The sequence below is a fragment of the Glycine max genome, chromosome 1, assembly GCF_000004515.6.
Source record: "Glycine max cultivar Williams 82 chromosome 1, Glycine_max_v4.0, whole genome shotgun sequence".
Lineage (NCBI taxonomy): Eukaryota > Viridiplantae > Streptophyta > Magnoliopsida > Fabales > Fabaceae > Glycine > Glycine max.
The window spans coordinates 7963540-7986412 of NC_016088.4; the positions used below are offsets into that span (position 1 = coordinate 7963540).

Here is a 22873-nt window from a genome sequence, read left to right on the forward strand (position 1 = left end):
AGTGGTCCTAGATGCAGGGAAGAATTTCTCCAAGAACACCCTCTTAAGGTCATCCCAGCTAAAAATGGACCTGGGAGCAAGGTAGTATAGCCAATCTTTTGCCACTCCCTCCAAAGAATGAAGAAAAGCCTTTAGAAAGATATAATCTTCCTGAACATCAGGGGGCTTCATGGTGGAACAAACAATATGAAACTCCTTAAGATGCTTAAGAGGATCTTCACCTGCAAGACCATGAAACCTGGGCAGCAAATGTATTAGTCCAGTCTTGAGAACATATGGAACACCCTCATCAGGATATTGAATGCACAAGCTTTCATAAGTGAAATCAGGTGCAACCATCTTCCTTAGAGTCCTCTCACGAGGTGGAGGTTGAGCCATGTTCTTAGTATAAAAATTAGTAGTGGAATATTCAAAATCACCCTCAACAAAATGCTCAGAATGTTCAAAATGCACAGAATGACCAGGATGCACGCTATGCCTAAATAATCTATGAAAGGTTCTATCTATTTCAGGATCAAAGGGTTGTAAATCACCTGGATTTCCCCTAGTCATGCACTATATGCAGCAAATAATGTGTTTCTCAACAAGCACCTAACAAGGGGGTAAAACTACAACTATACTCAAACGATATCAAAATGAGCTGAAATTTTGTGAGGAACACCCTAAAATCATGAAAAGATAGCACAAAAAATTTCAAACAAAAATTCAAAGTCTAACTATGGAAATTGCCTAAGGAAAGTTTCGAAAAATAGAATAATAAAACTTGAAAAAAAAAACTTAGTAAACAGGCCAATTTGGCTAGTTAGAGACCTCAACCGAGCTCTGCTGGGCTGCCACAATATGGGAAATTTTTTTCTACCCCAAATACATATATAATAATAGTCGTTCTAATACCCAGAGCAAAAGTTATGGCTATTTTAAGTTTTGCTAATAATAAGTTCTCAAATTTTTTTGAATCTCTCAAATCCAACCACACCAAGTGTTCCTGGTATTTTTCACACAAAATATGAGTCAAAAGAACTTCCCACACAAAAATTCAGCCAAAAATAACAACCCTATCTATCAAAACAAAAATCGACAATTAAATTGTAAACAGTCGTCGCTAATTCAATCGCTAATGTAATGCTGTGTGAACAGTAACGCAGAATCAGTCTCTAATTCCATCGCTAAGCACTATTCACAGCAAAACAATAAACTGAAATAGGAAAAGTGTTGAACAAGGGGTACTAGTAAATTGCAAAAAAAAAAAAACATGAAATAAAACAGAATACCACACTAACACAACATGAACACACTAACACAACACGAACACACTAAACAAAAGAAGTAAAAACAGGAATCACTAGCTAATATGAACCTTTGGCCCACTGCTCCCCAGCAACAGCGCCAAATTTGATTGAGGCCGTATCCGAATCAAATAAACATTAAAATGCAGTAACTAGGAAGTGATCCTAGGTCGTTTCCCAACGAGCAATGATAAACCAAATATCATAATTAACACACGTTGCTTCCCCTTGATTCACAAGCAAGTCTCTTATCCTAGGTTACGAGAGTTTATCCTTTATCAGTTCAACCACTTAATCCAACCCTAAATTAAATTACTAAGCGAAATTTAACATAAGGCATTCATTATGTGATTAAGCAACACATACACCAATTAATCATAAACGATCATTAAGCATGAACGTAAATTAAGCGCAGAGACAATTAATCAAGCACTAAGCATGCATGAATAAATAGCAACAAATTCAGAGTAATTAGTGAAGAGGAAAAACTGAATAGAATTTAACAGTAATAATAGAACCTCAAAGAGAACTGTGCTTGATCCTCAAGAGAAAACAACGCTGGAGACTTAGCCTTCCATTAATCAATAGAGAACAAAATTATAGATTGAAGAACGAAATTTTATTGCTAAAACGAAAAGTCAAAACTGGAATTGCAAAACGAAAAAATGTCTCAAAGAAGCCTCACACTAAAAAATGAAAAAAGGAGAGAGGAGAGAAGAGCAGACTTAAACTAGAACCTTGGTGCTGTTATATAGTTTTCCAGCCCCAAAGCTTACAAATCTGTTTTAAATCCAAGCCCATAAATAAAATCAAATCTAGATAAGATAAGATTAGAGAAGATCTAGATGAAATAATATTTAGATGAGATCAAATCTAAATAATATCTAGATAAGATAAAGTCTAGATAAGATAAAATTTTGTAAAATTAAATAGTCTGCCCTCTTCAAGTCCAAGCCCAATTCTGGATTCAAGCCCAATGCTTCATTAATTCCTGAAATTAGATTAAAAACATCAAATTAGCTGAATGGGCCCAAATAATAAAACTGCCTAATTAATTTGACAATTAAGACTAATCAGTAATTAAAATGGTGCAAAAAGGGTTAAGAAATAGGAGAAAATAATGGCACATCTATTGTCCGACCCAAAAGCAAAAAGGTGAACCACGATCCCATTGTGAAAAATTAGCCTCTACTCTTTACTAACCAAAACACGGTCTAATCTGTCCATTAAGTTCCTTTTTTGCCAAGTATAATGGAATCCACAGAAACCAGCATCTAGAACTCACATAGCTTGCAATGTCTCCAAAGACACCTTTGAAGTTCTAGCATTGATCAAGTTAAACTTCCATGTCTATTTATGATCGAAAAATGATGGTGTTAAAATCTCCAAGAACGACCCAGGGATCCCTGATCATTTCAGAAATATTAACAAGCTTTTGCCAAAGAATGTGTCTTTCACTCTCCCTATGGCTTTGTTAGTCGTCATTTACGACTAACTTTTGTATTGAAAAGTTTCATGAAATTTATATCTTTTCCCCAATTTATGGTTTTTTTTTAGGCTTGTACATATTTTTATGTTTAGTTTAATTTCACTCAGTAGATATTCCTAATATTGTGAATTAATGTGGTTCAACTTCAGTTTCAGGCTAAAGGATGAAGAAGAAGAAGGTTGAAGCAGCTGGTGTCTTGATCAGCGAGGCATATGCGCTTAGCGAGTAACATCCGCTAAGCGAGGCACTCAATTCGCTTAGCGAGATGGAAGAATCTGGAAGAGAATTTGCCATTCATGCACGTGCCCAGTGCGCCATCAGCTCGCTTAGCGAGTCATTTGTCTCTTCTCGCACCCAGCTCGCTAAGCGAAAATTCACTAACTCACGCTTAGAAAGAAAATGGCGCTAAAGGAGCCTTCAGGATCAAAAAGCCATTAAAAGACTGAAGTTGGCGAAAAATCAAGAGTTCTTTTAGGAGTTCTTTTGGAGAGACGTGACAGAGTCGAAAAATAGAGCAAGAGAGAAGAGCTTGGACGAAAAGCCTCAGCCTTTGAGAGATTCTGAGTTTAGGAGTGATTATTAGGTTTTTAGAGGTGGAGGAGACATCCCCACCACTTTGTAATCTTAATTATCCTTCAAAAACCCGTTCTTGGGCTGAAAAGTGCTAACTTGCAATGGAAGGCTAAATCTCTTGTTGGGGATTTCTGTGGAACTTTGATGTAAAATCCTTTACTATCTATTTAAAGTTATTTTTATGTGTTCATTGCTTCTATCTGCACTTAATTATTGCATGCTTGTGGCTTGATCACCCATTTGTGTGTAAAGTTAGGATTTTTAGCATTGGAAAGTGTTTTAAATCCTTAGAACTGGATAGAGCTGGCTAGAAAACTGTATGTCTGGACATAGAGTGTAGGGATTTAGTTTATATTATGTTGTAATCTTAATGCAACTCGTTGAAGCTAAGTTCGACGAAGGATCTATAACGAAGTTTAGATAGAGTTAGACCCATTCACTCGAGGGATCCTGGTTTGGGTAGTTGCTTTCGGCATAGAACACGAAAAACAACCTTAAATAGAGAAAAATACTCAATAACATCAAGTAGGTTCAGTAGAAAGACCCAACGTTTTTAATCATCTGTTTATCTCTCACCTTTAGATAGTTAATTTTGTAGTTAAATTAAAACTGTAGACACAACTTCTTTTTATATTTACTGGCTTTATACAAATGTTTACCTACTGAATGAATGCTCTCTGAATGAAACAAGTTCCCTGTGATTCGATACTCAGTTCTTACCATTTTATATTACTTGCGTGACTCAGTACACTTGCTGATTAGTATCGCAAATGGGAGAGTGCAGAATAGGCTACCATACACAACTGCTATACACCATGGCTCACTCTTAATGAATTGGCCTTTAAGTGCATGGTTTGGTAAGTCATCGAAATAAATTCCACCTCCCAAGACTGAGATTTCCATAGGCACCAAACCCTAAGACTGCCCTCTAGTATCCACTGCAACATACTTATCAAACCCCATTGTTCTAGAAAAAGGTTCTAGCTCTAGACTCGTCTGAATGAGTTGCCATAAAAAAAATAGTGAACAATCATATTCTCTATAAATCTCTTTAATAGTAGGAATAAAGCTCCTCCTACTTGTTCCCCTACTATTCCAGCTTATTACATTCATAAATAAACTTAAAAAGATAAAGAAAAAGGGTGAACTAAATATACCATCCCTCATAGTGGAAGTGTTGTTATTCTCATTCAGCCCAATACTAGGCCCATTACCTAGGCACTCTAAGTCCATGCTTATCTGCCCATTACCATCACCCTTTTAGATAGAATAATGGATCCTTGTACATAGAGAATCCAACACCATAGATCCATGCTAATTTTCAAAGCACTTCAATTGATGCAAAAAGTTGGCATCACATGTTTTCCTCTCCTTATAGTCACTTGGACTTTGACTTTTCTCAATAGTCACTCTTGGCATAGACATACTCCCTTTGTTTGGTTCCTAAGGTCCACTTAACAATGCCTTTTTCCCTTTACCTCTGCCAATAACTTTAGGGTTCACCTTTTTAGCCCTTTTCAGAGACTGCCCTCCCGCATTTAAGGTTTTCTCTCCACCCTTCTAGGGAGTTTCTCCCTCATCAGGTTCTTAACTTTCTCGTATCGAGGTAATCCATTTTGATTAACAAGGTTTTCCTGCTTAGGACCTGCACTCTTTCTAGCACTAACCTTTACCCCAAAATTTTCTCCTTTCCTTATATTGTCAGGTCTAGAGACAAAACTCCCCTACTCTAGACAACTCCACATTAAATGTTAATGCTTGCTTTGAAGTTCCTTTTTTTCCTTCTTTTGCTTTTCACCTAGGGTTATGTTTGATGAACATCTAAGGACTGTACTCTTCTTTTTGCGTTGTCTCCTAGACTTCTTCATCTATTGCCACCACCTTACTGTCAAATGTGCCACCTTTTCCATCATTGTCAACTATTGTTGGTTTTTCTAGGCCATTACCCTTCTCATGTTCTTCCAAAGATACCATGGAACCTTACGTGCAATCATCCTTTTTTGTGTTCATACCTTCCACACTTAAAACATATAGTATGTGGCCTTTCATATTCAAGCATTAAGGGATGACCTTGAATCATAATGTGGGTTGCTAGTGGTTTTCTCAAACCCATCTAACAAATAACCTAGCAAACCTCCCTCTTAAATGAGTAGACATCGTTTAATCAACTTTGAGCATAGTGCCAATGGAAGCACCAATCCGCCACAAACACTGTTGATTGAAAAGCTCAATAGGGAGCTTCAAAACCCTTACCTATACAACAATCTTCCTTACCTTCTCTGCATTAAGCAACAAAAACAACTTTTACCTTTGGACAATGAGGGTAATGATCCACTATCAACCATGGCCCTTCGAAAAATTCATGGTTATAATCCTCTTGGTTTGAAAATTGAACCAGAAAGAAATCAGCAAGCATGTTGATTATTTTTAAATCACCATTCTTGATCTAGTCTCTCTGGAGCCTAGCCTCGAGAAAACGAAAGCGTGCCTTCTTACCCAACACCTTAACAACCAAGCAGTTCATTTAGGGTTCCAACCACTTGGCCCATTCTTCATCTGTGAGATTTGCCTCTGCTATAGTCCTTAAACATTTGATTTCCCCCTCATTTTGGTTACCTGAAGTCTTTCCCTTGTTATTCTCCGTTAACTTTCTTAGTGGTGGCAAAAGAGGAACTCTACCAGTAAAGCACCTCGTAGCATACAACAACCTCCACGGATGAAATCAACTGAGTCCCCTCCACTAGGGCATTAGCCTCACCTTCTTCACTAGACTCCTTATTCTTGACCTTCTTCCTACACCTACTCATTGGATCCTCCCCAAACTTCAAAGTAAGAGGCATGGCCTTCGACTCCATGGACACGAACTTTTAAACACATCAACTAAAACCCTAGCAGAGCTTCTCTCTCTAAACATGAATCTTTTTTATACATAATGTGTGTGATACCTTTGATGCTTGCAACAACCTCTATTATAGGGGTACACAATGTAATGTTTTTTAAACAATTAAAGGGTTAGTGTAATGTGCGAGGGATGTTAGTGTAAATTCTTCAAGCAATAAGGGGGCTATCTTAGGAATAGAAAAAAAAGAGACATCATGTGCAATATGAAAAAAATTTCAAAAAATGTCAATATAATTTACTATTTAAAAAATTATCGAAGAGTTAAAAATGATCTTATATGATAATTTAAATAGTTCGTTGTAAATTTAAAATATGTTTTATTTATTCAAATTGTAGAGGTAAATATTATAAGAAGGAGGTTGAATTGTGATTTTAAGAATTTTCTAAACCGTTTTTTACAAACAAAAAGTTAACGTCTAAAATAACTTTGAAAATAGATAATAAATTTCTGCAATAAAAAATTAGATGATTGAAATAGATTTTGTAAACAAATCGTGTTTTCCAAAACAAAATCAAATTCGAACCCTAGGTTAGTTTAAACACAGAGAACAAAAACAATATTAAAACACAAAGATTCATACTGATTCCTTTCAACCATCAAGACTACATCTAGTTCTTACTGAACCACCAAGTTTCACTAACTTCACATAATTACAAGCATTCGTCACTAATAGTTATAGCTCTACAAACCAAGCAACGACCAACTCACACAAATATTATTTGACTTATCATGAATATTAATTACAAATATTTTTTAGGTAAAAATAAATATTTATTCTCTATTACATAGAGACCACATATTTCTTTCAAGAAAAGTTTCAACAATATATTCTTTAATACACTTTTTTTAACAAACATTCTTTTATTTATTGAAAATTATAAAATTAGGGAAAAATCATTAAATTAGAAGTAGGATCCACTAAAATTTATACGCTTTCCATTCCAAAATAATTTATGTTTAAAAGTTTTTCGCACAACAATAAATAAGTTACTTGTTAAAATGATTTTACTAAATATTTGTATTCTTCGTAAATGCATTACTTGCAACTACGAGGATTAATAGTTGTCATAGAACCAACAAATTGTTGGTCTGAGTGGTTTGGACTCAGTCCTTTTAGGCAAGATTTCGAGTTCGAGTCTTTTGGATGAAAAAACATGATTGGGAGAAAAGACCTATAAGAGGTGACCAATCATGTTTTTCAACAAAGATTAATCATTATAAAACTATAAATATTTCACAATAATGACATGATGTTAAAAAATAATGATGGTAGAAAAAGGATGAACACAATACTAAAAACATATTAGATGGAAGTAATTTATTTAGGATGAATTTGAAATAACAAGTATTAATATTTCGTTAAAAACAAAAAAAAACATTCCTAAATGTGAATTTTTAATGCTAAAATATCAATCAATAAGAAGTAATTTTTTATACCAAATTTCAACCAATTACATAAAGTTTCTTTTTTTTCTTTTAATAAATTAAATTTAGATATCAAAAGTGGGTAGCAAAACTCAACAACTGCATCTTACGCCAGTGGTTAATCTATATGCCATTTTGTGGGATAGTGATAGGATATCAAAAGAAGTGAACAAAGCACCAGGAACAAGAAACAACAAGGCACCAGTAACAGGAAGCACAAACAAAGAAGAACAGAGGATGCAAGTAGCAGAAAAGCCCAAGAGGAAAATTACAAGGCCTTCATACCTGGAGGATTATGCTTGAGGACAGAATGGGCATAGCAACTTTAGCACAGCATCAGCTCAGCACCAAAACCATATCTAGCTTGATTGTGATTGTCTCCTATATCCAGACAAATATAACAAATTCTGTTAAGAAGAATATTCCTATAGGCAAATCAGTACAAATTATGTTAGCAGGTATTCTATAAATACCTATGTAAATAATCAATCAAGCATAATGAAAATATACTTTCCTTTTCAAATTGCAATTCTCTCCTTCTCTTAATTTCTGGAGGTACTGGCCCTCGAAGCCAACTCTTGAGTTCAGCACCTATCAACTGGTGCTTTCATTGCAATGGCGGACTCCAACCCTCCATCACACTCCTTTAGTAAGCTTGAGGATGTCCTCACTCGCCTCTCCCTCCAACAACTATCCTTGGGTGACAAGATTGATGAGCTCATTCATCGCATGTCTCCCTTCCTGGCCCCTGCTTCTTCCACCCCACCACCCATTCTGGTTGTTCCTCACCCTCATTCCACTTCTCCTGCAAACATCCACAAACTAAAATTAGACATTCCCCGATTTGATGGCACAAACCTTCTTGGTTGGATCTTTAAGATCAACCAATTTTTTGAATACCATGGTACTTCGACACATGAACGCTTAACCATTGCCTCTTTTTATATGGAGGGGCGAGCCCTTGCTTGGTTCTAGTGGATGTCAAGCAATGGCCAACTCACCTCCTGGCCGGTTTTTCTACAAGCGTTACAGACACGATTTGCCCAATCCCCTTATGACGACCCCATCGATGCTTTATTCAAATTAACTCAGAAGGGGTCAGTTGGAACTTACTTGTTGGAGTTTGAAGACTTAGAAAATCGTGTTGTCGGTCTTCCACAACCCTTCTTGCTGAGTTGCTTTATATCTGGGTTGTCACTGGACATACATCGTGAAGTGCAGGCTCTGCAACCGTTGACCCTTGTCTAGGCCGCGGGTCTCGCGTGACTCTAGGAAGAGAAAGTTCTAGACCAATGCCACGCGTCGTGTCCGCGCCCACCCTCGACCACCCACTCCACTCCCTTTCACGCACCCGCAATTCTTCCTCTTTGCCAGTACCCCTCTTTCCGTCGCCTGTTCGCCCATCACAACTAGCTGTGAAGTGCCTGAAGCCTGACGAGATAGCCTCACACTGTGAGCTTGGGTTGTGCTTCACCTATGACGAGAAGTACCATAGAGGTCATTGTTGTGTCTCTAGGGTTTTTCTCTTTGTTGCTAAAAAGGAAGACCCCCCTTAGACTATTAAAGAGCCTCTTAAGACCCGCTACCCGAACCGCCCGATACACCCGACCCGAGCCCAGCCCAAATTAGCCTCAACTCTTTAGCGGGTCATGTTGCCCCTGAAATGCTGCATTTGGTGGGTCTCATCTCCAACCACTAGGTGGTCCTCCTGGTTGACGGTAGTAGCACCCATAACTTCATCCAGGGGCAACTGGTCACGCTCTTGGGCTTGTCGTGTCAGCAAACGGCCCCATTAAGGGTGATGGTGGGCAATGGCCAACAGCTGGAGTGTCGTTGCATTTGTGCTAATGTTTCCATTGACGTTCAGTCCACGTGATTCACGACGGACCTCTATGTTCTGCCAATTTCCGGTGCTAATGTCGTTTTGGGCGTGCAATGGCTCAAATCCTTGGGCCATGTTCTGACTAATTATAACACTTTGCGCATGCAATTCTTTCACAATGGCAGCTTGGTGGAACTTAAGGGTGACGATGATGCCAACCTTCGCTTGGTTTCTCCACCTCAATTCTGCCGTTTATGTCACCGACAAGGGACAGGTATTGCTTTCACATTACGTTGCTCATAGAAGCCTCTCACACATTGGATATTTCAGTGGTTCCCTCTATCATTCAGCCCTTGTTTGTGAAGTTTGAAGCTTTATTCCAACCTCCTCAGACCTTACCACTGACGAGAACCACTGATCATCACATCCATTTACTTCCACAAGCTGCTCCAATAAATGTGCATCCATATTGATATCCTCATTTTTATAAACATGAGATTGAGCTTCAGGTCGAGGGGATGCTTCAGAAAGGCTTGATTCAGCCCAGCACAAGCCCTTTCTCGTCGCCGGTTCTGTTAGTGCGAAAGCAGGATGGTTCATAGCGTGTCTGCGTAGACTACAAGGCTTTGAATAGTGACGATTAAGGACAGGTTTCCTATCCCTACAATCGATGAACTCTTGGATAAGTTAGGTGGTGCCTGATGCTTTTCAAAGCTTGACCTGTTACAGGGGTATCATCAAATCCGCATGAACTCCGATGATGTACCGAAAATGGCGTTCAGAATACACCATGGACATTATGAATTTAAGGTAATGCCATTCGGGTGTTGCAATGCCCCGTCATCCTTCCAGGCCACCATGAACCTGCTCTTCGGGCCTTATCTCTGGCAATTCATCATTGTCTTCTTCGATGACATCTTGGTGTATAGTGGAACAATGGAGGACCATTTGCGCCACTTAGAGACCACATTCTAGGTATTACTTGATAATCATTTCGTCCTGAAGTTATCTAAATGCTTCTTTGCGCAGATTCAGGTCGAATATCTTGGACATATTGTCTCCCATAAAGGCGTGGAACCGGTGGCTGCGAAGGTGGCGACCGTCCAACAATGGCCAATACCGCGCTCAACCAAGGCTCTAAGAAGCTTATTGGGACTTGTAGGATTTTATCGTAGGTTTATCAAGAACTATGCCACCATTGCAGCTCCCCTCGTAAAGGTGACCACTATAGATCCATTCCAATGGACAACTCAAGCTCAGACCGCCTTTGAGCACCTCAAAGTCGCCTTATCGACAACTCCGATGCTAGCTCTTTCGGATTATGATGGTCCTTTTACAGTGGAGTCTGATGCTTTAGGGGTAGGCATGGGCGCGATCTTGTCACAGCACGACCACCCCATCACATTTTTTAGCAAGCCTTTTAGTCCCAAGCTTTTGCGTGCTTCAACCTATGTCAGGGAGTTGTGTGCCATTACGACGGCAGTGAAGAAATTGCGTCAATATCTGTTGGGTAGCAGCTTCACGATCATCACCGATCACCGTAGCTTGAAGGAACTGTTGACTCAGGTGATTCAAACACCTGAACAACACATGTATTTGGCCAAGTTGATAGGATACGATTACGACATACAGTATCGTTTCGGTACCAGCAACCAAGCTACGGATGCCCTGTCCAGGTTACCCGGGCCACAGTCCACCATGCATATGACACTCTCTGTCCTATGCTTAACCTTCCTCGAGGAACTGCCTCAACAACTTAACGGGAATGACGACTGCAGTCGCCAACGTAGAGCTATCCTCGACTTTTCGGTGGACCACCCTGGTTTCTCAGTAACACAGGATCTCGTCCTTTACAAGGGCCGAATTTGGTTGTGTCGTGACTTGCCGATAATTACAACCTTGCTTAATAAGTATCATGCAACGCCAACTGGGGGTCATGCTAGGGTCACAAAGACTCTGGCTCGGCTATCTGAAAATTTCCATTGGCAAGGAATCAGGGACGATGTCACTCGCTTCGTAGCCCAATGGTTAGAGTGTCAACTCACCAAATACGAAGCCAAGAAAGCCGTCGGCCTGCTTTGTCGTCTTTCGGTCCCACACAGACCATGGGAGGACCTTTCACTAGATTTCATTTTGGGACTTCCGCCATATCAGGGCAACACAATGATCCTTGTTGTTGTTGATCAGTTCTCCAAAGGAATACACCTGGGGATGTTACCGACGACTCACACGGCCCATATGGTAGCTTCACTGTTCTTGAATATCGTGGTCAAATTGCATGGAGTTCCCTGGAGCTTGGTCTCTGATCGCGATCTGCTTTTCATCAGTCATTTCTGGCAGGAACTCTTTCGCCTGAGTGGCACCCTGTTGCGGATGAGTTAGGCGTATCACCCACAAACTGATGGGCAAACAAAGGTTCTAAACAGAGTGATCGAACAGTACTTACGTGCTTTCGTCCATCACCGGCCGGGAACATGGGGCAAGCTCTTGTCGTGGGTTGAATGGTCCCACAATTCCTCTTGGAATGTAGGTACGGGGACCATCCCTTATGAAATCACCTTTGGCTGGAAACCTTTCTCGTTCCCGGAATACATTGTCGGTTCCTCCAACATTGACACAGTGGATGAGTTGCTAACTGACAGAGATGCCACCTTTGAAGCTATTCGAAGGAAGCTCGTAAAAATGCAGGAGAGCATGAAAAAATTTGCGGATACTAAACGCAGGGAGGTAGTTTACCAAGTCGGAGATTGGGTCCTACTCAAACTCTGACCTTACTCACAAAGCACAGCTAAAGGACCCCCAGGCACTTCGGCCAAACTAGCTAAGTGTTACTATGGCCCATTCAAGGTCTTAGAGAGGATTGATGAGGTAGCTTATCGTTTGCAACTGTCGGACGACATTCGTATCCACCCTGTCTTCCATTGCTCTGTGCTGAAACCATTTAAAGGCTCACCGGAACAAGCTCAGGAGGTCCAGCTACCACCACAAGTGATCAATGGCCAACCAGTAATTTCTCCATTAGCTATCCTTGACTATCGCAGAGTTCCAGGATCAGTCGACACTTCATGGGAGGTGCTAGTTTAGTGGCAGGGTCTATCACCTGATAAGACATTGTGGGAGGATTGGACCCAATTGTGCGAGACTCACCACCTTGAGGACAAGGTGATCTTCCAAGGGTCGGGGAGTGATAGGATATCAGAAACAGTGAACAAAGCACCAGGAACAGGAAACAACAAGGCACCAGTAACAGGAAATAGAGGGTGTAAGTAGCAGAAAAGCCCAAGAGGAAAATTACAAGGCCTTCATACCTGGAGGATTATGCTTGAGGAAAGAATGGGCATAGCAACTTCAGCACAACATCAGCTCAGCACCAAAATCGTATCTAGCTTGATTGTGATTGTCTCCTATAGCCAGAAAAATATAACAAATTTTGTTAAGAAGAATATTCCTGTAGGCAAATCAGTACAAATTCTATTAGCAGGTATTCTATAAATACCTATGTAAATAATCAATCAAGCATAATGAAAATTAAGGGTGGGTAAGCGGCCGGCCCGCCCCACGTAAGGCCCGCCCGCATAAGCCCACATTGGCAGCGGACCGGGCTAGTCCGCCCCACTTCTTACACCGACCAAATAAATTGGTCCGTCCTCGTCCCGCGGACCCCTTGGGTCAAACAGGCCCGTCCGCGGGCCTAGTTTTAAAATAATTTCAATTTTAATAAAAATATAATACAATCAAATTAAGTTCAATACAGATGTAAATAAAATCTCAATAATTAGTCAATTACATCAATAAAATAAATAATGTCTTAACAAAAGAAAATCCAAGCAATAAATCTAAAATATGAAATTTAAACATCTCCAACAACAAATGATTCCATATTTGAAGTAGCTTGAGTCTTCTCCATCTCCACATTTAAGAGTACAACAACAATGAATCAGCCCCAACAAAAATAAGATAAAAACAAATTTTAGAGAGAGAAGAGATGTATTTTGCGTGGTGGCGCGGTGGTGGGCCGAGGCTGTGCCGCTATGGTGTGTCGCATGACTGTGTGAGTGTGAGTCACGTTTTGTTTCCCTTGTAAGGGAAAGAGTCGTATGACTTGCACACATGCGTGATTGCGTGGTGGAGAAAAATCGTGAGGAGAAAAAGTATTCTTAGCCTGCTACAATGATAACTAATATGATGTGAGTTATTTTTTATAATAAAAATATATTGAAATATCTTTAAAAATATTTATTTAACAATTATTTTTAGCTTAAATGATAAGAATTGATATTTTTATTATTTATGACATACAGATAAGAAAAGGATAAATTAAAAGAAAAAAGATCGAGAAAATATCAAACAGAAAGATTTTTAACATGTTATCACTTATCTTTATTATCTTAATCTTGTAATTCTGTTATCTTTTATTTTTCTTATCTTATTTTTTTTTATTTTTATCATCTTTTAATTTAAATATTTTATTTTTATCTTTAAATCTTTATCTTATCTAATATATATTTTTTTTATCTATTTGAAAAGTTTAAAGTGAAAAAAAAGAAAATCAAACCTAATATAATATAATTGGGTCAGAGTCACACAAATCAAACTTAACGCGGGCTGCGGGATCCGCGGATCCTGCGGACCAAACCCGCATAGTTCGCGGGTTGAACAGGACGGACCCTAAAATATGACATAACCATGGACCTTTAAAAAAATTAGTCCATAACCCACGCGGACCACTTGGCCCGTTTACTCATCCCTTAAAAATATACTTTCCTTTTCAAATTGTAATTCTCTCCTTCTCTTAATTTCTGGAGGTACTGGCCTCGGAGCCAGCTCTTGAGTTCAGCACCTATCAGATTGACTGTTGTACTCTTACACTTAGTTGTTACCACCTTGTCATTTAGGGATAGGGTTACGTTCCTTCCTCCAATGTATTCAGCAATGATGATGATGATGATGCGAAGAAGCTCTTGTGTTCATGGATTCCCTCTTCTTCGATACTTTGCTTCGTCTTCTAATTCCAAACCCTTTCTTCTTCACCCATCGCATTCTTCTTCAACTTTCTCCTTCGTTAGTGACAGTGATACAAGCAGAGCTCAATTCCTTGATTCCATGAGAAATGCGAAATCTGTAGACGTTGCTTTGGATTTCTACCACAAAATGGTCACAATGAAGCCTTTCCCATGTGTCAAGGACTTCAACTTGTTGTTTAGCATCGTTGCGAAGATGAAACACTACACAACTGCAATTTCGCTAATCAAACACATGTCTTATATTGGTGTCAAACCGACTGTCCACACTCTCAATATCGTCATTAATTGTCTCTGCCGTTTGAGCCACGCCGTGTTTGGCTTCTCTGTTTTGGGGCTTATGTTCAAAATTGGTGTGGAACCTAGCATCGTGACTTTTAACACCATTGTTAATGGGCTTTGCGTAGAAGGAAATGTTGCTCAAGCAATTAGGTTTGTTGACCATTTGAAAGATATGGGCTATGAATCTGACAGCTATACCTGTGGAGCAATAACTAATGGATTGTGTAAAGTTGGTCATTCATCCGCTGCACTCTCGTATCTCAAGAAGATGGAAGAAAAAAATTGCAATTTGGATGTTACAGCTTACAGCGGAGTTGTGGATGGTCTTTGCAAGGATGGGATGGTATTTGAGGCCTTGAATTTGTTCTCACAAATGACAGGCAAAGGTATTCAACCTGATCTTTTCACCTATAATTGCTTAATTCATGGCCTTTGTAACTTTGATAGATGGAAAGAGGCTGCACCTCTATTGGCTAACATGATGAGAAAGGGAATCATGCCAGATGTGCAAACTTTTAATGTTATTGCTGGCAGATTTTTCAAAACAGGGATGATTTCTAGGGCTAAAAGCATATTCAGTTTCATGGTGCATATGGGGATTGAACATGATGTTGTCACCTATACATCAATAATTGGTGCTCATTGTATGCTAAATCAAATGAAGGATGCCATGGAAGTATTTGATTTGATGATTAGCAAGGGCTGCTTACCGAACATTGTAACTTATACTTCATTAATCCATGGATGGTGTGAAACTAAAAACATGAATAAGGCCATGTATTTCTTGGGTGAAATGGTAAATAATGGACTAGATCCAAATGTTGTCACATGGAGCACTCTTATTGGGGGGGTTTGCAAAGCAGGGAAACCAGTAGCTGCAAAAGAATTGTTTTTAGTAATGCACAAGCACGGGCAACTTCCCAATCTCCAAACTTGTGCTATTATATTGGATGGCCTATTTAAGTGTAATTTTCATTCTGAGGCAATGTCATTGTTTAGGGAGTTGGAGAAGATGAATTGGGATCTTAATATTATAATTTACAATATTATTTTGGATGGAATGTGTAGTTCTGGAAAACTGAATGATGCACTGGAACTCTTTTCTTATCTGTCAAGTAAAGGCGTCAAAATTGATGTTGTTACTTATAACATAATGATTAAAGGTCTATGTAAAGAAGGACTGTTGGATGATGCCGAAGACTTATTGATGAAAATGGAAGAGAATGGTTGTCCCCCAAATGAGTGCACTTATAATGTCTTTGTCCAAGGATTGCTGCGAAGATATCAAATTTCAAAGTCAACAAAATACCTTATGTTTATGAAAGATAAAGGATTTCAGGCAGATGCTACCACCACCAAATTTCTTATCAACTACTTCTCTGCTAACAAAGAAAACAGGGCATTGGAAGTGTTTTTGCAGAAATTTGTTTGAGTATTTAATATTGGTATATTAAAATACCAACATTTTCTTGAGGGCCAACTTATTAGCAGAGTCAGGTTCTGTACTTCAGGTTTGGATGATTTTTTTCTGCTATTTCTATTTTTAATATTCCCACAATTTGTCCGCTGTGGGCATATTTTTAGTAAAATTTATACGTTACCAAAAAAAATTTCAGGCACATTTAAAAAATCTTTTCTAAAAACTGATGAAGTTAATTTAACCATGCTATGTATAATTTTATTGTATTTTTAGTGTGTGTGCATGTGCATCAATATTACTGGGATTAAATCGTGATATCAAGATTATCAAATTGAGATTCAATCGTCAATTGCCAAGTTTAGAAGTGCTCCTTCAATTCCCTTTCATTTTTCAATTTCTGTCACAGGAGTTGGTTAAAGAAATGTAAAAGAAAATAAAAAGAAAAGATATAGTGTGATTTGTATTGAAGATACAAAACTGTATCTATTCATTTATATATTGTTAGATTCAAAGTCATTTTAATTCTTCTTATCATCTTATGATATGAATTGTTAGCCAGTCAATTTACATTTTTGTGTGATTTGAATCGTGAAGTGTAAGATTCTAATTACTCTTTTTTCAGGAAGCACTAAGGACAAGATGGTTGAAGGATGATACAACTTGTAAGATTCTAATTACTATTTTTTCAGGAAGCACTAAGGACAAAATGGTTGAAGGATGATACAACTTGCATTGCAGTTGATACAATTCCACCTGATTCATCACCACTCCCCTAAAAGCAAAACAATTTGTGTGCTCTTTTGTTTGGGAAGAGGTCTCATGACTCTGCTGGTAAGTTGTCAAAAAGCTTTCAGCTATAAATATAGTAGAGGAACTATTTGAAGAAGGATCAACAATGCTTTCTTAATGCTATTCTTATTATCTTTTATTGAGAAACCTTTTTTCTTTTCTTTTTACAAATTATAAAATTCTCATGACTATGTCCTGCATATTGTTTTCCTTATATGAACCTCATTTTCTGTCAACTGGATTTCTGTCATTAAATGTTGTGGTGAAGTTAATATACAGTTTTTTTTTGTTCTGGGGGCAGTTTGTGCGTTAGGATGGTCATTCAATTATATATTCTGTGATCATAGGTGCTAATTCATTTGTAATTGTATACGATAAGAGGAGTTTAGTTTAGGTATTATTTAACTGGTGAAATAATTCAATTTGAAGATTAAACCTAGGATTTGTGTGGACTGTGGAGGCTTATTTCAGAATAATGGTGGAGTAGGAGAGACTTGTTCCTAATTTCTCATAATCAAATTCTTCTATCAAAATGGTAACTAACTAACAATGTTTGGATAAAACATTTTATGCGATAACCTTTTCATTTTAAAAGTTTTTCATATAATGAGCTTTTATAGCTTTTGTTTAGGTCTGACTTTGATTCTCATCTTATTGACTGTGTAATTTGTCCATGTGATTTTCATTTATAATCAGCCACTGACATTAGTGAAACTCAGTGCGTCCCCTAGTGATTTTTTAATTCCCAGGATGTCCAGGATAATGTGATATATCTTATGTAAGAACAATAATAATTATTTTCATTTAAGTATTAAAAAAGCTAGTTGAGTTATTGATGCTACATGCTTATTTATTATCGGAGGACCTTCCGGTGCTGGAATTTGAAAAGCATTATGATTTACTGGATCATTATCTGTACTGGTTCATTGTTGACATCTTAGATTTTTTCTATGGTATTTTGCCCAGAGGGTAAGTTGAAATTTAAATGACTAAATATTCTAAGGGAAAATATAAAATTATCCATTTCCATTTTGAGGAAATGAACTCTTAGGTAAGCTTTATTTGCTGTCTTACAACATGTCACAGTCTTGTTGTTTTACAATGCAACAGCACTTAAAGCAGATATTATGTTGATTTTTAACTGAGACAACATCTTTCTAGGAACCTGAATGTTTGCCACGGCACTTTTTGAAAGATATAGGGATGTGATTGTAGAAACACTTATATGATCCAATTTAAAATGCTAGGCTTTATATCATATGCCTTGGCAAGACAACTTTGATGTGGAACCTTAATTGTATATTTGGGCTTGTATGAAAATGTCATATTTGTGTGATTTTGTTTATACGGTTTTCTTATTGAATGTGTTTACTCAACTTGAAGCTAATTTTGTATTCATGTGCTCTATTTAACAAGTATATTTTTAAAACATTCCTTGTTCGTGAATGTTCAATACTTGACATGTCTTGCAGATTAGGCAACAATGACAACTCGGGTCCAATCAGCACTGGATTTTTGTATGTGCCAGGTTGGCCTTGCCTCAAGCTAGGGCATCTCTGTCCACACAGGTTTCATTTTCTTGACCTTCTGGAAGCCATGGCAAGGTCTTTTTCTATATGCTGATTGTCGCAACAAGAATGATGCTATTGAAGGAAAACTCCCTTGTGGAGTTAAAGTAGAGGCCAATTCTTTATGCCCTCATTCCTTTGCCCTTTTAATGCAATTTTTTATAGGAGACGTGATTGTTTCAATGTCAGTGACGGTCAAGTTGCAGCAGATGTATATGTGATATCCGGGAATTCAGTAAAATGGGCATTGTCTAACTAACAAATGCAAGCAGAGAGCCTATTCTATTGTCTTGTAGTTGTGTTGCCTGAAAATGGAAGTTTTCAATGTCAGTGAAGTATGCAGCACTGTGGAGAGCATACTACATTTACCCAATATTCCTGTAAATAATTTCCCATCACCTTTTCAATCCCGTGTTAAAAACATCAAACTTTAAATTTGCTGAAAAATTTAAGACATGCTTACTTTTCTTCATGTTACTTGCGCCCTCTGTCTTCTGTGCTCTTCTCTACTCTTTCTTTCTCCCTTTCTTTCATTCGTTTTCTCTTTACTTGAGAAGGGCTTGTTTTGTGTTTCCCTTTGGAATTACTGGAAGAACAATGAAATATGCACTGGCATTGCATGTTTTGCACCTTTTTGCTGTACAAGGTCTCTGTTTTTCCTTTTATAATTATTGTTGCTAATACAAGCGCTGCAACTATTCTTAAAACATAAAAAAATACAAAAATTTCTCTAAGAGCATATTTGATTTGTTTTTGTTGGTTTGTTGCCTGTTTCTCCATAAATTTTCAGTGTTTACCTCCGAGCCAAATCTTTCAACCATTGTTGTAGCACCAAGTAATAATGCCAACTTATTGAATAAGTACACCAATGGATAAATAAAGATGCTTCCCAGTTTAAACCTCTTTCGGTTATAAGCTGTAAATTCCTTTAAAATTTTAGAAATCATAACTGCTCTGCACACCAGTAATGTATTTGTCTGCCTGATTAACTATAACTATTGAATTAGTAATTGACCATTTTTTCCCCTTTTTAAATGCAGAATAAGTAATCGGAAACAGAACATGTTAAACACTTTAAGGGGAAAAAAAAGAAGCATGCTAAACAACTTAGTATTCGTTTCACTGAAGTGATCTTATTTAAGGTTCTGCCACTTTTTTTTTTTCTCTCTCAGCAGGCTCTCCCACTTACATAAACCCAATTAGAAGTGCAACGAAAGTCTTCTATAGTACCATCGATATTCTTGTGAAGTACTCCGCATGATTGAAATATAAGTAATAAATAAATAAAATTAGTAAACTTAATATAATTCCAAATTTAAATGTGATTAATAAAATTAAATTATATTAACTAACTTTCTTAATTAATACAAAAGTTATTTAATTTTACTTATATTTCAGAGAGAATATAAACTATTTTTTTATGAAAAATGTTTGTAACATAGCTTTTTTAATACATTCTTTGTAATTTGCTGAAATTTATTAAAAATTATAAAATTTTATGGGTTTTACATGTTTCATCTATAATTTTATAGTTTTTAATAAATTTCAATCAATAATAAAAAGTAGGTTCAAAATAGTGTATACCATTTTAAAGCTTCAATAAAGCAAAAATTATTACATGGTCCCAAACGTGTCTAAGCATGCCAATAAAGCCTGTTACCACAATGGGTTGTTTCAAAAGTCAAGCACTACTACTAGGAGTGTTGCTAGGTGCACCCAGAATTTTTGCAGGTGCACCCAGCAAAATTCATAAATGGCAAAAATGCCCCTGGCCTATTTTTTACTTATAAAAGCTGTTTTTTTTTTTTTTTTTTTTTTTTGCAGAAAAGCACAAAGCCTCCATTTTTGTCTGCTTTTTTTTCTCTGTTTTTGTGGTTTTCGTTCGGCATTGTCTCGGGTTTGTCGGTTCGCTGTGAAAGGTTAGGTGCGGTGAAGGTGAAGGTGCGTAGCGGTGGTCGGCGGTGGCAAACGAGATACGCAGAGGGTGTGGTGTTTGTCGCGGACGTACGGTTCGTTTATGGATCAAGTTGATCCGTAAGTCTATTACGGATCAACTTGATCCAGAAGTTTGTTACGGATCAACTTGATCCGTAAGTTATTTTTGGTATTTGCTGTTTTTTAATTTATTTTCCTTTTTTTCCTGTTAAATTACTAATTTTTTGTCATTTTTTGTTTGATTTGGTTAGATGGACGAAGATGAGTGGATGTATGAAATAATGTCTAAACGAGCGGATATGGATTATGAAAATGCAGAAGAAGCATGTGGTGCGAATGAACCGCATGTTGATTGTTCGGATGCGTTCAACACTTCTCAGATTATAATGTTAATGTTTGTCACAGATTTAATAAAATGAATATTGGTAGAAAGCTTAAATTATGTGGATTTCTTTGTAGGTGTTTGAGTGTCGAGATGATGTTTTGCGGTGGGCTCGATCCATGGCTCATGAAAACGGATTTGTGGCGGTGATTTTAAGGTCAGACACAAACACAGGTAGTAGAGGAAGGACTACGTTTGTGTTAATTGGCTGTGAAAGGAGTGACGAGTATAGGTGTAGGAAAAAAAAATTATCAGAAGAGACATTGGGACTAGAAAATGTGGGTGTCCCTTCAAGCTTCGTTGCAAGCCAGTAGTTGGAGGAGAAGGCTGGGTGGTGAAGTTGATTTGTGGAGTGCATAATCATGAATTGGCCAAGTCATTAGTTGGACATCCATATGCGGGGCGATTGACTAAAGCTGAAAAAACACTTATTGCTGATATGACGAAGTCCATGGTGAAGCCAAGAAACATTATGCTAACTCTGAAGGAACACAATGCCAATAGTTGTATGACCATTAAACAGATATATAATGCAAGATGTGCATTCCGTTCTTCCATAAGAGGAAGCGATCTTAAAATGCAACATCTGATAAAGCTTTTTGAACGTGATTGGTATATTCATTGGCATAGAATAAAGGATGAAGACGTGGTTCGTGATATCTTTTGGTGTCACCCTGATTCAATTAAGTTAGTCAACGCATGTAATTTGGTGTTTTTGATAAACAACACCTACAAAACAAATCGGTACAGACTCCCACTGCTCGATTTTGTTGGGGTGACACCGACTGGGATGACATTCTCTGCCGGTTTTGCATATGTGGAGGGTGAACGCGTTAATAATTTGGTATGGGATTTACAATGCTTCCGAGGCCTTTTTTTAAAGCGTGATGCCCTCCCTGGTGTTATTGTCACTGATAGAGACCAAACATTGATGAATGCAGTGAAGGATGTATTCCCTGAATGCACAAATTTGTTGTGCAGCTTTCACATAAACAAGAATGTGAAGGCCAAATGTAAATCACTAATTGCGCAAAAAAAAGCTTGGGATTATGTCATGGATTGTTGGGGATCTCTGACTGATTGTCCTTCAGAACAGCAGTTTGATGAATGCCTGAAGGAGTTCGAAATGGCTTGCGCACCTTGGCCAATGTTTGTTGACTATGTCAAGGAAACATGGATAATACCACACAAGGAAAAATTTGTTTCCGCCTGAACTAATAAGGTGATGCACTTAAGAAACACAACAACAAACAGGTATGAAACCGTTCAACTATTTCTATTAACAATGACGAATTTATGTAATTGTATTATTGTATATGTTTATTTTTATTTGTGTATTTGAAATATAGGGTTGAATTTGCTCACTCGTCTTTAAAAAGACTGTTACAAAATAGCATTGGAGACTTATGCAATGTGTGGGATGCCATGAACAACATGATTACGTTGCAGCACACAGAGATTAAAGCATCATTTGAAACAAGTACACATGTCGTTGGACATGTGTTCCAAAAAACCTAATACAGGAGGCTGCTTGGAATGGTTTCAAGGTATGCTTGAAATCAGATTGCTGCTAAATTAGAGCGTGTTGACTATGCTGGCAAGAATCCCTCAAGTTGTGGTTGCATGGTGAGAATCACGCTTGGTCTTCCTTGTGCTTGTGAGCTATCCAAATATGTTGGTGGTTGCATCCCACTGGATTCAATCCATATGTTCTGGAGGAGACTCAGTTTTTCAGACCAAGGGTTATCTAAGCCCGAGGTGATCATCAAGGACGTAATGGAAACAATATCCAAAAAATTCAAAGAACTTGATGTTTGTGGCAAGTTTACTCTAAGGACTAAACTTTGGGAAATTGCATACCCTGATCAGAATTCGATGTGTTCTCCTTCAGCAAAAGTTAACACAAAGGGGGCACCGAAGAAAACCACGAGCAGGAACCCAAGGTCAACCAAGCGCGATCCATCTTACTAGGAGTATGT

The 22873-nt window shown here is 37.9% G+C and overlaps 1 protein-coding gene across 3 annotated transcripts; it reads left to right on the top strand.

The window, feature by feature from the left end:
• Positions 1 to 14276: 14276 nt before the first annotated feature.
• On the top strand, positions 14277 to 19049 carry LOC100819931 (putative pentatricopeptide repeat-containing protein At1g12700, mitochondrial). 3 transcript variants are annotated; one of them, XM_003517793.5, is made up of 3 exons: positions 14277 to 16311; positions 16843 to 17051; positions 18482 to 19049. In XM_003517793.5, exon 1 carries the CDS (start codon positions 14418 to 14420, stop codon positions 16230 to 16232), a length of 1815 nt encoding a protein of 604 aa, XP_003517841.2. In that variant the 5' UTR covers positions 14277 to 14417; the 3' UTR covers positions 16233 to 16311; positions 16843 to 17051; positions 18482 to 19049. The 3 variants fall into 3 exon arrangements, with proteins under 3 accessions (XP_003517841.2, XP_014629146.1, XP_006573154.1); XM_014773660.3 differs by having other exon boundaries at positions 16910 to 17051; XM_006573091.4 differs by having other exon boundaries at positions 14277 to 17051.
• Positions 19050 to 22873: the final 3824 nt, after the last annotated feature.

Excerpts from the sequence above, each read along its gene's own strand:
- LOC100819931 (XM_006573091.4), top strand. The coding sequence starts at position 14,418 with ATGTATTCAGCAATGATGATGATGATGATGCGAAGAAGCTCTTGTGTT.